A 16,500-nucleotide genomic window follows, 5' to 3' on the forward strand; every position below is an offset into this window, starting at 1 on the left:
ATCGACGATTTTCGTGCACACTATCGAGTAACAAGACATTTATTCGATATATTGCTTGAAATGAAAGTGCTGTTTAGTTAAGCTTGGAACTTCATGTACATTTCCTGAATAATTTAACTTCAATTTCAACTAATTTTCCTGCGCCTGCTATGAAATAAATCATGTTTTACTGAGAGATTTCTGAGTGTTTCTTAAAAAAATCATGTAAGAAGACTTAATTAATCATTTAATAAATACTTGAGGCTCGCTCTGTAAAAAGAGATTTTAATGCATGTACATAGTGTTGTCCCAGATTAGGCTGTGTAGTCCGCACAGGCTTATCAGGTGCGATACTTTCTGCCATAACTGGATTTTCGCTCATAGAAAAATACGACAAAAGCAGAAAGTGTCTCCCTGATTAGTGTGGACTGAACATGCAATCTGGTAAAACAATGTAGGCGCATGCATTAATTAGATTATAGCCGTCTAAATGCTCTTTACTTTTGATTCATGACACAGGTACATGTAATAATTTATGATTTGTCCATTTTAAATGATGCATATTTTATTGTACTGGGTTGAACGATACTTTTATTTTAATAATGTGTCCACTCAACATTATTGCAGTTATGTTTTGCTTATAATTATAATTATGTTTATAATTATATAATTATATAATAATAAATAAAATTTTAACAACTAGCTTCTCTTTTCTTCATGTGATTTATTTATATATTTTAAACCAGAAGAACAACAAAATCCATAACATAATGAACGCAAAACATGATACCCTATATTCACGGAACAAAACTATGTTTGACAAAATTCAGAATCAAGGTTCCCAATTTTCAAAAATTTTCCACATCAAAGTATTTCCATCAATTATTTATCTATGAATAAACAACACTTATAATCTATATGTAAGGCTATTACAATAAATGGTTGTTAATAGACTGATAAACAATTGAAAAAGTTACATTATCTACAGATTATAGAGCATTGTGCTTTGATTTCATTGTTCATGGAATAAAAACCAATATCATAATTATGATGTGCAGCTCGCACTCAACATTGCCATAGGCAGATAATACCTAAAAAAGATAACAATTCCAGTTCATATTATTGACTTTTGATGAAAAATCTGGAAAATGCATAGCATGCAATGTTTATGCAGTTATTTGCTACTGCTGCTACTGCTACTGCTGCTGCTACTACTACTACTACTACTGCTACTACTACTACTACTACTACTACTACTACTACTACTACTACTACTACTACTACCACTACTACTACTACTACTACTGCTACTACTGCTGCTACTGCTGCTGCTGCTACTGCTGCTGCTACTGTTGCTACTGATGCTGTTGTTACTGCTTCTACTGCAGTTACTTCTGCTACTCCTGCTACTGCTGCTTTTGCTACTACTGCTGCTACTGCTGCTGCTGCTACTGTTGCTACTGATGCTGCTGTTACTGCTTCTACTGCAGCAACTTCTGCTACTACTGCTGCTACTGCTGCTGCTGCTACTGCTGCTGCTGCTACTGCTATTGCTGCTACTGATGCTGCTGTTACTGCTTCTACTGCAGCTACTACTACTACTACTACAACTACTAATACTGCTGCTGCTGCTGCTACAGCTGCTACTGCTGCTGCTGCTACTGCTACTATTACTTCTACTTTTACTACTATTACAAATACTACCTCCACTACTACCAGTCCCTCTACCACTACTACCAGTCTCACTACCACTACCACTACTACCAGTCTCACTACCACTACCGCTACTACTATCACTACTTCTACTAGTAGTGCTATCTACGAATACTAATACTACTACAACAACTACTACTACCGCTACTGCTGGTGGTGCTGGTACTGCTACTACACTGCTACTGCTACTATTACTACTCCTGATTCTGATACTACTTCAACTACTACTGCCACTACCACCAGTCCCACTACCACTGCCACTACTACCAGTACCGCTACTACTACTACTACTACTACTACTACTACTACTACTACTACTACTACTACTACTACTACTACTACTACTACTACTACTACTACTACTACTACTACTACTACTACTACTGCTGCTACTTCTACTACTACTACTACTACTACTAATACCGCTACTACTACCGCTACTACTACTTCTACTACTACTACTACTACTACTACTACTGCTACTACTACTACTGCTACTACTACTACTGTTACTGCTGTTACTACTGCTACTGCTGCTACTGCTGCTGCTGATGCTACTCCTGCTGCCGCTACTGCTTCTTCTGCTACTGCTGCTGCTGCTACTGCTTCTACTGCAGCTACTACTACTATAACAACAACTACAACTACTGCTACTGTTGGTAGTGGTGCAACTGCTACTACACTGCTACTGCTACTATTACTACTCCTGATCCTGCTACTAATACAACTACTACTACCACTACCACCAGTCCCACTACCACTACCACTACTACCAGTCTCACTACCACTGCCGCTACTACTACTACTACTACTACTACTACTATTACTACTACTACTACTACTGCTACTACTACTACTACTGCTGCTACTTCTGCTACTACTGCTACTACTGCTACTCCTGCTTCTGCTGATACTGTTGTTACTCCTCTATAGCTGCTTCTGCTACTACTGCTGCTACTGTTGCAACTGACGCTGCTGTTACTGTTACTACTGCAGCTTCTACTACTACTTCAACAACTACTAATACTGTTACTACTGCTACTGCTGCTATTGCTGCTGCTGCTACTCCTGCTGCTGATACTGATGCTGCTGCTACTGCTTCTACTGCAGCTACTACTACTACTACAACATCTACTACTACTGCTACTGCTGCTACTGATGCTGCTGCTACTGCTGCTTCTGCTTCTACTGCAGCTACTACTACTACAACAACTACTAATACTGCGACTGCTGCTGCTACTGCCGCTACTGCTGATACTGCTACTGCAACTGCTGCTACTGTTGCTACTGATGCTGCTGTTACTGCTTCTACTGCAGCTACTACTACTACTACTACAACAACTACTAATACTGTTACTACTACAACAACTACTACTACTGCTACTGCTGCTGCTGATACTGATGCTGCTGCTACTGATGCTGCTGCTACTGCTGCTTCTACTGCAGCTACTACTACAACAACTACTTATACTGCTACTTTTGCTGCTTCTGCCGCTACTGCTACTGCCGCTGCTGCCGCTGCCGCTTCCGCTACCGCTTCCACTACCGCCACCATTACTACAACTACTACTACAACTACTACTGCTACTACTACTGCTATAACTACTACTACTACTACTGCTACTACTACTTCTGCTACTAATTATACTACTACTGCAGCTACTTCTGCTACTACTGCTACTGCTGCTACTCCTTCTACTGCTGCTACTGCTGTTACTCCTGCTACTGCTGCTACTGCTACTACTGCTGCTACTGCTGTTGCTGCTACTGCTGCTGCTGATGCTACTGCTTCTACTGCAGCTACTACTACTACAACAACAACTACTAATACTGTTACTACTGCTACTACTGCTGCAGCTGCTGCCACTGCTGCTACTACGCTGCTGCTGCTGCTGCTACTGCTGCTGCTACTGTTGCTGCTGCTGCTGTTATTGCTGCTACTAGATGCCGCTATTTTTACTTTAGCTGAAAAAGTTACTGTAACACCTTGCTTGCAGATGAAAAAATTACTCCCACACCGGTCGACACACGACATTCAAGCGACATTCTCTTGACGACTGATTTGTCGCGCGTCGTATTGAGCGTCGAGAGAATGTCGTGTGTCGACCTAGTGATTTTAGGTCGACTGGCGACATTTTCGCGATATATCATATTGACTGTCGACTTATTTGTCGCGCGTCGAGAAAATGTCGAGTTTCGCGCTCGAAGGTCGACACACGACATTCAAGCGACATTCTCTCGACGCTGAATACGACGCGCGAAAAATCAGTAGAAAGTCAAGATTTTCTGCGATATTTATTTTATAAAACCCAGCGCGATATGCGACACTCAAATATTGACTGTCGACTGATTTGTCGTGCGTCGAGAGAGCGTCGAGAGAATGTCGCTTGAATGTTGTGTGTCGACACGCGACACTCAGCTTGGCCCTATCAGGATTCCGTACCTAGTGCTAAAGCGTCCGATCGTCAAAGATGCATGACTTTATCGTGAGCTTGCTCAGAATGTAGTCGTATGATCACACGTACAATTTTAAATCAAAATCTTAACTAATAACTAAGATATTCAAGTTTGAAAAGTGTTGCGTTAGAAAAGTCTCCAAGTATACATATTGGTTAGACTTGAAATAAATATCTTAATATTCGAAAGATCTTTAATATTCGAAGCTCTCAGAAGACTAAGTTACACAGTAAGCACCTTGGAAATTAACCCGTCGTTAAGCCCGCATACAATAAACATTTACGGTTAATTATTTTCTGATGATAATGTTTTGTTTTTATTTAATAATATTAATAATATTCAAACTTAAGTTTTAAAAAGCACAAAGGTTCTCTGTCAAAAGTTAACATTTGCAATATGGCTTCATCAACAAGACTGAGTCAGATTACATGTACACTGTTAGATCAGCATTGACGCATGCGCAACGAACAAATAAAGAATAGTGTTTCAAAGCATATATTCCGTTGTCAAATATTAATAAAATTAAAATATTAAGTCTAGAAGCAAAATAAAAATTATGAAATTAGAAAATGAAAATGAAACATGTTTGAAGCCTATAAGCATAACCAATAAACGATTGGAGATCGATTCGTCAACAAACAAATGTGTTTGATAAATTTTAATAATAAATAAAAGGTTCATTCGTTTGCTGCAGCATTGCTGTTGGTGTTACATAATGTCACTGCAAACGAGAAAGAACTTTCCTTTCTGTGTATTCAAATTAACGTAAACACCATAATAATTAAATGGCGTTTGTAGATTGAATGTAATCACAAATTGAATGATGTTTTTTCAGATGTGCACACCAATATTCCCTTAAACACCGAAGTTGTTATCGGAATCAATCAGCCACGTGTTGATTAATATTCGGTAATTAAAGTGATCCATGCTTTATGTATTCATATAATCCTCTCAAAGGTTTTAATAAACAGCTAATCCTTTAATCGGAACAATAGTGAAAATTATATTCCTCTGTTGGCTGTAAACTACACAACTGTTATATTTACAGATGTTTCTATACGTCCATGTATCGGAAAGAGAATTCGTGCTAGGAGCATTTTAATGTTACGTTGTTTTGAAAAAGATGGATTACTGTCAGAAGTAAATGTGTAGATATGACACGAATTGTGGCGTCGGTTTGTGCAGATGTAACTGATAAGAAGCATATGAAGTTGATAAACTGTTTTAAAGTGTTTTATGTGGGTTAGTGAAAACCGTGCTAATGTGACACAATCATAATTAACGTAAAACAAGCACTATAATAAAAATACATGCTCGTATGTCTGATATATATATAGCATGCTTTCTTATAAATCATAATAATTATACTTTTCAATGTGCAACTATGTATATAAATACACACACGACGGACTTAAATTCAATTGTTTAATTGTGCAAGTTTAAAATAATGGATGTAACAATTTAATACTAAGATATATTCGTTACGTCGAGCATTACATTTCTTGTTTCCGACAACAATTGCAAGAGCAGACGACAATTATGCCGTACCAGAACCACGTGGTCCCATTGCAACCCACGGAAGAACCGATGGAGTTCCGACTGAAGAAGACGGTGTTTCTAGGATACACGGACGTGAATGCAGGCAGCATGTACACGTGATTCTTAACAACTATTTGAGCATATCTTTGGGAATTTACGAAAAATACAATAAAAGCGTGAGTTGTCCCTGATTAGCCTGTGCGGACTGAACAGCCTCATTCTCCAAAACGAAAACTTACTAATCTTAACTCAATTGTATCAAATGGCATAGGCGTATGGCAACAATGTGTTGTCTGTTTTATGGGAATAACCAAACCTTGTTGTCTTTGGGATCGAGCATTGGACAACCGGGTTCAATGGCGGACACCATGCAAAGAAACCGACAGGACGTTTCAGTACGTACGTAAAATAAAAATAAAAACGCCTTCGTTTGTGTGCGATTGCTGTGTACTTGTGTGTCTTTTCTACTAAATTTGTTTTGTACCTCGTTGTTTGGCAATCGATTTTTTGTTATACATAAAGGACCGAAGTGTAGAATAAGGTTTTGTTCCCGCTAATGCAGCTAAAGGTTCACTTTGTGTCTGTTAAAACAATACCTCTATTAATTGCTGTTCCAAAAAACAGCAATCTCTCATCAAATTTAGGCGCATGCCATAATTACATTTTTGCAATTTGACTAATGTGCCTAAAATCTGTATCAAAATAGCTAAAAGAATGATCCTTGTTCTGGGGAAACTTGGCATTATGCATGTGCTTAAAGTGCCGATTTAGATTAGAATGTCCTCACATCCTATTCTGTGATGACGCTTTCCGCCGGAACTAGATTTTCGCAAAGAAGAGACTTCCTTTTAACGGACATTACAATAAAAGCGGAACGTGTCGTCGCTAATTAGCCTGTCAAGACTGCACATACTAATCTGGGTCAACACTTTACGCACATGCATTACGCACAGTTATCCCGAAACAAAGCTCGTAATTATTGTTCGTATACTTTTTCCGGTTTCTAGACGGGCTTTGCTAGGAATCACTATGAAGCGCGAATATTACGACGTTCAAATTCCGGAGCTGTGTAAAGCGCGGATCGTCGTGGAACTTCCCGGGATACTCGATCCGCGAGACAAGCCGTATTCGCCTCTACAAGTCTGGAACTTGAAATATGAGCAAGTATACACTAGAATCGATAATTATTTAAATAAAGCATCGCTTACGAAGTGGTGTTAGTCTTTTTATTCGCAGTCAATCGATTCGACTGTGCAACCTTTTGCAATGATTATATCACTTTGATACATAAATGAATGGTTGATCAACATAATCGTTGATATATACTTGTCTACGAGCCTATTTATCTCGCTCTGGAAAAAAAGGAGTTAATGCGTGTGCGTTAAGTGCAGTCCGCTAAGAAGAAACTTTCTTTAAAAGCAAATATCATACATGCGAAAAGTGTCGTTCCCTATTAGCCTGTGCGGACTGCACTGGCTAATCTGGGACGACACTTTGCGCACTGGTATCAAGCCAAGTTTTCCCAGAACGGCTCTCAATTATTTATGTAATACATCGTTTTGAGAAGTAATTTTAAACAATGTCCCTTTATAGTGCGGTGTTGTTTCTGTCGTCTATGGTGTTTTCGGACGGAATAATTTTTAATTTCCTGTGATGGTGTAATTTAACTGATTCGTTTAAATAGCTTTAAGACACAAATACACTCCATGTTAAGTACATTATTTCTGCTGTACAATGATGTTTCAATTCAAGATAAGAGAGTTGATACATTATTTACGCTTTTCATTTCACTGTCCACTGTAACAATCAAATATATTGTCCTCAATGCTGTTTAATGCAAATGTAAGTTTTACGCTTTTTTTCCCGTCACTGTTATTGTTTTAAGTTCGAATTAATTTTAATAACTCTATAATAATATTAAATTCTTAAAATGATTAAAGCCTTTACAACTTTTGTATATTCCGAAGTCGCGTTTACACAAGAGTTGTAATTTACACTTGATTTACTTGTTCATTTCAGTAAACTTAAGAAATAAAATTTAACTGCACTTTAACACTCTTTGGAAATGTACCCTGTTATTTATTATGACGTTGGTCTCATTGCCTCACCATGTATTAATTCTAATGATTAAGTGTCTTTGGAAAATCTGTTTTCTTGTCTTAGTAAATATGATTGTGCAACCCTTTGCTATGATTATTCTACATTAAAATATAAAGTTGCATATCCCTGGGAAAACCGGGTTTAATGCATATGCGTTAAGTTTGGTTCCAGATTGGCGTGTACAGTCAAGGACGACACTTTCCGCTTTGATGCCATGTTCGTTTAAAGGAATTCATTTCTAAGCGAAAATGCACTTGAGGCGTACAATATTTCCCCAGATAAGCCTCTGCGGACTGCACAGACTAATCTGGAACGACACTTCATTAACGTCATGCATTACACCAAGTTTTCCCAAAACGCGACTCATATATCGTTTTTAGTGATTCTGTCTTAGGGCAAATTTGTATCAAGTTTTCAGTAATTCTGGTGCACACGATTCTCAAGCCGGAAACCTGTCACCACGTGTGCAGCTGGATAGTTGACATGTGCACGAGCAGGTACACGTGGTTCTGTATTGATATTTAATAATGTGTGCCTTGATCTCGGAAAATGAAGCTTAACGTACATGCGCAAAGTGTCTTCCCATATTAGCCTGTGCAGTTCGAACAGTCTAATCTGGGACAACACTTTCCGCATAGATTGGATTTCCTTTGAGAAGAGACTTCCTTTTAACAAAAAAAATATCTTAAAGCGGAAAGTATCGTCCCTGATAAGCCTGTGCGGACTTCACAGGCTATTATTGGACGACACTTTACGCAATGGAATTAAGCCTCGTTTCACCAGAGCAAGGTTTATTCATTTGTATGCAGAAAGTGGAGGTGTGTGTTTCATTAGGCCAAGTGTTGTGTTTAATTAGGCTAAGAACATTCTGTTGTATACAAAGAGTATCCGGTTTCGTTTAATCGCGAATTAAACATGCTGACTTGCAGTTTTCCCGTTTCCTATAAAAAGTGGTTCCCGTTCCCGATACAAAGAGTTAACGTGGCTATCGTTCCCAATACACAGTGGTTGAGTAGTTCATGTTCTCAATTTAAAGTGGTAGAGTGGTTTCCGTTCCACGTAAAAAGTGGTAAAGTGGTTCCCGTTCCCAATACATAGTGGAAGAGTGGTATTCGATCTCAATAAAAAATGGAAGAGTGGTTCCCGTACTTAAGAGTTAAGAGGATCCCGTTCCCAATGAAAAACAACCTATGCAACTAAACATATGTTTCCCATCGCCAGACGTTTGTGTTTTCTAGTGAATACTTTATTATAAACCTCTTTGATCGGTTCAGTTTCGAGAAATAATGGGACCGATGTGCATAGAACCATATTTGAATGACATGTGACTGAATGCCGTGTGTGTGACATTTTTATGACCTGAGTATGACATGTTTAACATGTGTAACGTTCATATAACGTGTTTAATTTACCTACTTATTTAAGCATGATCGTATCGAAGCCCTAAGGCTTATTGAAACTCTCGAGTCCGTTTCCTGGGTAGAACCAGTACTTAGTGACTTTTGGGGGGATTAAATAATGTTCCCACAGCTGGCATCGAACCAATGACCTTCCGGTCGCCAGGCGGACACCATATCATCTACGCAAAGGCGACATGTTAATGACATTTGTATGATCTGGTGTGCGTTGTTCTGTTATAGCTGCGTTGACAAGTTGGTGGTCGTCAGCGCTCTGAGGGTCGATGTCGTGTCCAGTCACGTGTTCAGTCACGTGTCACGAGCTCCCATCTACGAGAAGACGATCAACGACATGCCACGTGAGTAGCCACGAGCATCACACGTGCAGGATAAAATGGCCTTTTCATTCCATTGCTCGTACATATTAAATTTGACCATGCACCAAATCATAAGAACAAACTAAAAAAGAAATGTTTACACGGAAGTTTTTTGTAGACATAAAATAAAACTAATCTGCAGTCAAAATTTGCGCACGAAGCAACTGATTTTTAAGTGCTCAATGATATTAGAACATGGTCTACTGAAGTAGTTTTGAAAACAGACTCTCCTGTTTCTCTAAAACGCTTGCCGTTTGCGTTGTTGCCATTCACTATATATTAAACGTTAAATATGCTAAGTCGAAGCGTATGTGTGCTTTCTATATCTAAACAAATAGAAGCATAATATCCAAAAACTGTAAAATAAGTTCTCATCATCGGCATGAAATACCGTGTTTTGAACGAGGTTTGTGTCGTGAATTTCTGATTTTTTTTGTACGGAATTTGCGTTGGTGACTTACAAACGCATTACAGTAATGTTAAATTCGTAGGTCTGTCAACCCACAAAATATACCAAAATTAATGTCACTCGACAGTATCAAAGATAATAAACCCAATACATCTGTAGAAGCTTATACAAAATAATAATTACGCACAAAATGATTTCAGTCACCCAATGTCTCTTCCGGGCGAGTCTGCCATGACTGATCCTTTCCAAGAGCGTAAACCCAAGACTTGTTAAGATATATAACAAAACTAATTATGCACCTAGTTATTTCAGTCACGAAATGTCCGTCACTTCCGGGCGAGTCGCGCATGACTGACTCCATTTCTATTGTAGTTACGAAATGTCTTTCACTTCCGGGCGAGTCGCGAATAACTTACCCTTTCCTCAGCACGCTCATACAGATGGTGCACGTGGGTTTTGTGCCCACGTGTTTCCTTGTGGTTCCCGCTCACAGGGCCTGGGCGAGAACAGCGCGGGACGAAGACGGCAGCAAGGAGGTAGGAAAAGTTCAAGGCCTAGGTGCACGAACGTGCTTAAGTCAACAATCTCAACTTGTATTTTTTTTATCATATGAGATTGACCATCGATTTAGTGTACACACAACTTTTTTAAGTTTTGGGCCCGACTCAACCCTGATTTGCGGAAGAATATGTGCATATTCCATTAGTTGGGAGTTGAGATCGTTCTTGAGGTGACCAACATTCTCAATACTAAGCTGAGTGGATACTCACATCTCCATTAGCTGGGATATGAGATTGTTCTTGCGGTGACCGACATTCTCAATACTAAGCTGAGTGTATAAAAACAACTCCACTAGCTGGGATATGAGATTGTTCTTGCGGTGACCGACATTCTTAATACTAAGCTGAGTGGATACTCACAACTCCATGAGCTGGGATATGAGATTGTTCTTGCGAGGACCGACATTCTCAATACTAAGCTGAGTGGATACTCACAACTCCAATAGCTGGGATATGAGATTGTTCTTGCGGTGACCGACATTCTCAATACTAAGCTGAGTGGATACTCACAACCCCATGAGCTGGGATATGAGATTGTTCTTGCGGTGACCGATACTAAGCTGAGTGGATACTAACATCTCCATTAGCTGGGATATGAGATCGTTCTTGCGTTGACCGACATTCTCAATACTCAGCTGAGTGGATACTCACAACTCCATTAGCTGGGATATGAGATTGTTCTTGCAGTGACCGACATTCTCAATACCAAGCTGAGTGGATACTCACAACTCCATTAGCTGGGATATGAGATTGTTCTTGCGGTGACCGACATTCTAAATACCAGGCTGAGTGAATACTCACAACTCCATTAGCTGGGATATGAGATCGTTCTTGCGGTGACCGACATTCTCAAAGCTCAGCTGAGTGTATACTCACAACTCCATTAGCTGGGATATAAAATTGTTCTTGCGGTGACCGACATTCTCAATACTAAGCTGAGTGGATACTCACAACTCCATTAGCTATGATATGAGATTGTTCTTGCGGTGACCGACATTCTCAATACTCAGCTGGGTGGATACTCACAACTCCATTAGCTGGGATATGAGATTGTTCTTGCGGTGACCGACATTCTCAATGCTCAGTTGAGTGGATACTCACAATACCGTTAGCTGGGATATGATATTGTTCTTGCGGTGACCGACATTCTCAATACTAAGCTGAGTGGATACTCACAACTCCATTAGCTGGGATATGAGATTGTTCTTGCGGTGACCGACATTCTGAATACCAAGCTGAGTGGATACTCACAACCCTATTAGCTGGGATATGAGATTGTTCTTGCGGTGACCGACATTCTCAATACTAAGCTGAGTGGATACTCACAACTCCATTAGCTGGGATATGAGATTGTTCTTGCGGTGACCGACATTCTCAATACTAAGCTTAGTGGATACTCACAACTCCATTAGCTGGGGTATGAGATTGTTCTTGCGGTGACCGACATTCTCAATACCAAGTTGAGTGAATACTCACAACTCCATTAGCTGGGATATGAGATTGTTCTTGCGGTTACCGACATTCTCAATACTAAGCTGAGTAGATACTCACAACTCCATTAGCTGGGATATGAGATTGTTCTTGCGGTGACCGACATTCTCAATACTAAGCTGAGTGGATACTCACAACTCCATTAGCTGGGATATGAGATTGTTCTTGCGGTGACCGACATTCTCAATATTCAGCTGAGTGGATACTCACAACTCCATTAGCTGGGATATGAGATTGTTCTTGCGGTGACCGACATTCTCAATACCAAGCTGAGTGGATACTCACAACCCTATTAGCTGGGATATGAGATTGTTCTTGCGGTGACCGACATTCTCAATACTCAGCTGAGTGGATACTCACAACTTCATTAGCTGGGGTATGAGATTGTTCTTGCGGTGACCGACATTCTCAATACTAAGCTGAGTGGATACTCACAACTCCATTAGCTGGGATATGAGATTGTTCTTGCGGTGACCGACATTCTCAATACTAAGCTGAGTGGATACTCACAACTCCATTAGCTAGGATATGAGATTGTTCTTGCGGTGACCGACATTCTCAATACTCAGCTGAATGGATACTCACAACTCCATAAGCTGGGATATGAGATTGTTCTTGCGGTTATCGCGACATTCTCAATACTAAGCTGAGTGGATACTCACAACTCCATTAGCTGGGATATGATATTGTTCTTGCGGTGACCGACATTTTCAATACTATGCTGAGTGGATACTCACAACTCCATAAGCTGGGATATGAGATTGTTCTTGCGGTGACCGACATTCTCAATACTAAGCTGAGTGGATACTCACAACTCCATTAGCTGGGATATGAGATTGTTCTTGCGGTGACCGACATTCTCAATACTCAGCTGAGTGGATACTCACAACTCCATTAGCTGGGATATGAGATTGTTCTTGCGGTGACCGACATTCTCAATACTAAGCTTAGTGGATACTCACAACTCCATTAGCTGGGATATGATATTGTTTTTGCGGTGACCGAGGGTCCATTATATAACCAATCTAAGTAGACGGGTAAGCTGAATAGCAGTCCCGGATTACCCATTAGGCAGAGTAGGCAACTGCCTATGGGCACCTTGGATTTTAGAACTTTGCACTTTTGATTTTAGACAGAAATTTCTTTACTTACTTAGCCTGACAAAGTCAAATGTTTATATCAACGTTATTGTTATGTTCCGATTAAAGGCTTGGCATTTGCTTACCAAGTGACAATCATCTATTATTTACAAAACCGTATTGTTTTGCTAATTTAAACGAGTGAAGTCGACTGGGCAGTGGCGCTCTACTAAGCACTAGGCCGACTAGGGGCCAGTGGCGTGGGCCCCAAACAGTGTCATTGCCTATGGGCCTCCATGGTGCTAATTCGGCACTGCTGATACGCGACACATGTGACACTATGATACTGTTGTTGTCTTTTTGCGCGAGGTTAAATAACAGGAATATTTAAATAAGATATAAGATCTTTCGTATATAAATTATAAGATTAGCTTTCACTCTGTGATATGTTTCTTTCTTTTACTTTTCAGGTAATAAGAACATTTCAGAGAACCATTAATGGTGCGACAAAAATCAGCTTTGATGAGGAGCTCTCGTTTAAATTGGTTTGTTTGAATACTAGTTTCAATAAGAATGTATTTAATATATAACTATTTCATTAACATAATGATTGCCATAACAAGAAAAAATGCATGATGATGTCACCGTTTGTACATCTGTCGTACTCATTTAATAAGATTCTGTTCTGTTTAAACTTTTCGTTGTGCTTCAACCGCGTATACATTAATTTTGTTTATAGTTTGGTTTGAATATTAATTCGATAGAGTTACATTAAAACATCTCAAATGAGCATTCAAACTTGTATAATCTTTACCGTTAATTAAAATTATAAATAAATATAAGTTTGTAATGTTGTAAGTAATACTATTTATGTTCGTATTGTAAGAAGACAAATCCGTATGCAAAGCAATATATAGTTTAATATGTGCGTGTTTTTTTATATTTTGTGCAGATTTATAAAGGAGAGAAAATTACCAATAGTGCCTCGACGATTTACAACTGAAGAAAGACAGTCTCGCTGACATGTATGGTTTGAATGCTGAAAGGATATGCATAGTTTTAATATTTGCTGAAAAGGATATGTATGGTTTGATTTCGTGCTGACAAAGACATGTCAGGTTTGAATCTTTGCTGAAAAGAAAATGCATGATTTGAATGCTGACAAGGACATGAATGGTTTGAATGCTGACAAAGACATGTATGGTTTGAATGTTTGCAGTCTCGCAGACAAGGACCGTGTCCGTTCTGAGCAACTGTAGTGGTGATGTGACTTCATAACGCTATTGAAATAGTCGTGTACAGCGGTAGTGGTGATGAAACTTCATTACGTTATTGAAATAGTCGTGTTCAATGGTAGTGGTGATGAGACTTCATAACGTTATGGAAACAGTCGTGTACAACGGAAGTGTTGATGTGACTTTATAACCTTTTAGACATGGTCATGTGAATGTACAACAATAATGGTGATGTGACTGTATAACGTTATAGAAAAAGTCATGTGCAACGGTAGTGGTGATGCGACTATATTACATTATAGACACTGTCGTGTATAAACCCCTAGTCATATTGTATGAAGCCATTGATATGAACTGGGGTTTTATCATATGTTTTACCTTTTCTTTAAATACTTGTCTTGGCATCATCATTCCAATAGTCAGTGAGTTTAAACAAACATAATAAGTAAACATATGCGTATGGATCTGACTTTTCACAGATCCCATTACATATAAATCAAATAATGTTTGTTACTTGCAACTTTGATCGGAAATGTGGAAATCGTTCTTTCTTGTTTAAGTTTACTTGGAGACTATCTGTTCCGAGACGCACTTTCACCTCGATTATTTAGAACATAAATACATTGTCCATATCTTAAAGCACGGCATTTAATTAATGAATATATATATTTTATTTATACCTTTGTATTGCACGATAATCTTCGAAATTATCATTATTATTCGCATTTTTCACTTTAAATCGTCTTCACGTTTCTCCACTGTCCGCCATCGTTGTTGTTGTTGAGTTTCTAGGTTCCTCCGATGACTTTGCGAAGTACCCAAAACGATAGGTCGACTTGGTCGATAAATGGCTGGCACACGCGAATATTTAACATTATAAAACTTTCGCAAGTGGAAGACGCAACAATGGTCACGTTACCACGAAATTTTAACACGCTAAGATATGGAATTACTTAAAAGGCGTGGAATGTTGACTAGTGGGCAATTTGTACATAGCAACACACTGCGGTGTTTACATATAATATAAATGTTCTATATTTAAGCATCAAGTAAGAAAGCTGCACTATTTTTAGCAGACGTTAGGTTAATTTTCAGTCAAATATTCTGTTTTCAATAGTTAATATAAATAAGTGAAACTCCAGCTGCTGGAGCAGTATTGAATTGTTATCATAAACAATCAGTTGATTCTTTATTTAAGGCAAGTGACCAATTGCCCAAACAGTACAAACAGCACAATACAAAACAACATAAACACAAATAAGAATAAAGCTGGGGTCACCGCCTTGGAACGGTCAATGCAAAGCAAAGTCATATAGGTCTAGTTAACGATTAAAAAGTGTTAACCATGCGAGCGTTCCATAAGTGGTCCCAGCCGTTATTTTGACCCGTTTGTCGATCACACAGTCAAAAGAGTCCAACTTTGGGTCATAGTGACCAATTTTTGGTTACAGTGACCGATTTCGTGTCACAAGTGGAACGCTGCGGGTATATAAAGTGACCAAAATTTGCTCACAGGAGCATTCTAGTTATCATCTTTAAAGCGGTAACATCTATCACGTTTGTTCTGTAAAAAGTAAGTTTAACATGAATAATGGTAACATGGTTTTTGGACCATTGAATGTTTAGATATAAAAAATAGCTCGTACCGAGTTCTTTTAATTACTGAGTCGTTCAACTACGTATTCCAATTTTAACTACTTTAATACTTTAAAGAAGTGCCATTGAATCTTTTTAATTCATTATTATTATGTTAGTGACTATGCTACTTTGTCAGGGACGTTAAGTCTGATGAATAATATTTAAATATATTTATATTTTATTTAATATATTTGAAGTTTGTATTTGTATATCGGTGCAAAGTTCTAAACGTTTAGTATGAATAAATTTGTTGAACATTTAATATAAGAATTGCGTTATAGATTATGCATGAGTACCACGGAACGCAACACTATCACGAGAAAACGCATAAGTCTATCGGTGACTGCTCCTCTATAATACGGATATTGAACGCAATTTAATAGACACGGTTTATACGTAAGATCATGTAGTACTTGTTTTTGGTTTTGCTATCAAATGGTTAAAAATTATGTGTTATGTATTTCAACCATATTCAGCTTTTAAAGAAAACATGACCTTATAAAACTATTTAATTGAATTACCAGAG

General features: G+C 38.6%; 1 protein-coding gene across 2 annotated transcripts in view; it reads left to right on the plus strand.

Annotated features, from left to right (window-relative positions):
• Positions 1-7,454: 7,454 nt before the first annotated feature.
• Positions 7,455-16,500, plus strand: part of LOC127842178 (uncharacterized) — a 112,188-nt gene continuing 103,142 nt past the window's right edge. The window contains exons 1-6 of one of the 2 annotated variants that reach the window (XM_052371538.1): positions 7,455-7,530; positions 8,200-8,285; positions 9,429-9,544; positions 10,344-10,507; positions 13,572-13,646; positions 14,054-16,120. In XM_052371538.1, the coding sequence (XP_052227498.1) occupies positions 7,513-7,530; positions 8,200-8,285; positions 9,429-9,544; positions 10,344-10,507; positions 13,572-13,646; positions 14,054-14,104 (510 nt within the window). In that variant the 5' untranslated portion in view covers positions 7,455-7,512 and the 3' untranslated portion in view covers positions 14,105-16,120. Of the gene's footprint in view, positions 7,531-8,199; positions 8,286-9,428; positions 9,545-10,343; positions 10,508-13,571; positions 13,647-14,053; positions 16,121-16,500 lie in introns of those variants that run through there. The other variant, XM_052371536.1, reaches the window with a different exon arrangement.

This window comes from Dreissena polymorpha, chromosome 8, assembly GCF_020536995.1.
Source record: "Dreissena polymorpha isolate Duluth1 chromosome 8, UMN_Dpol_1.0, whole genome shotgun sequence".
Classification (NCBI taxonomy): domain Eukaryota; kingdom Metazoa; phylum Mollusca; class Bivalvia; order Myida; family Dreissenidae; genus Dreissena; species Dreissena polymorpha.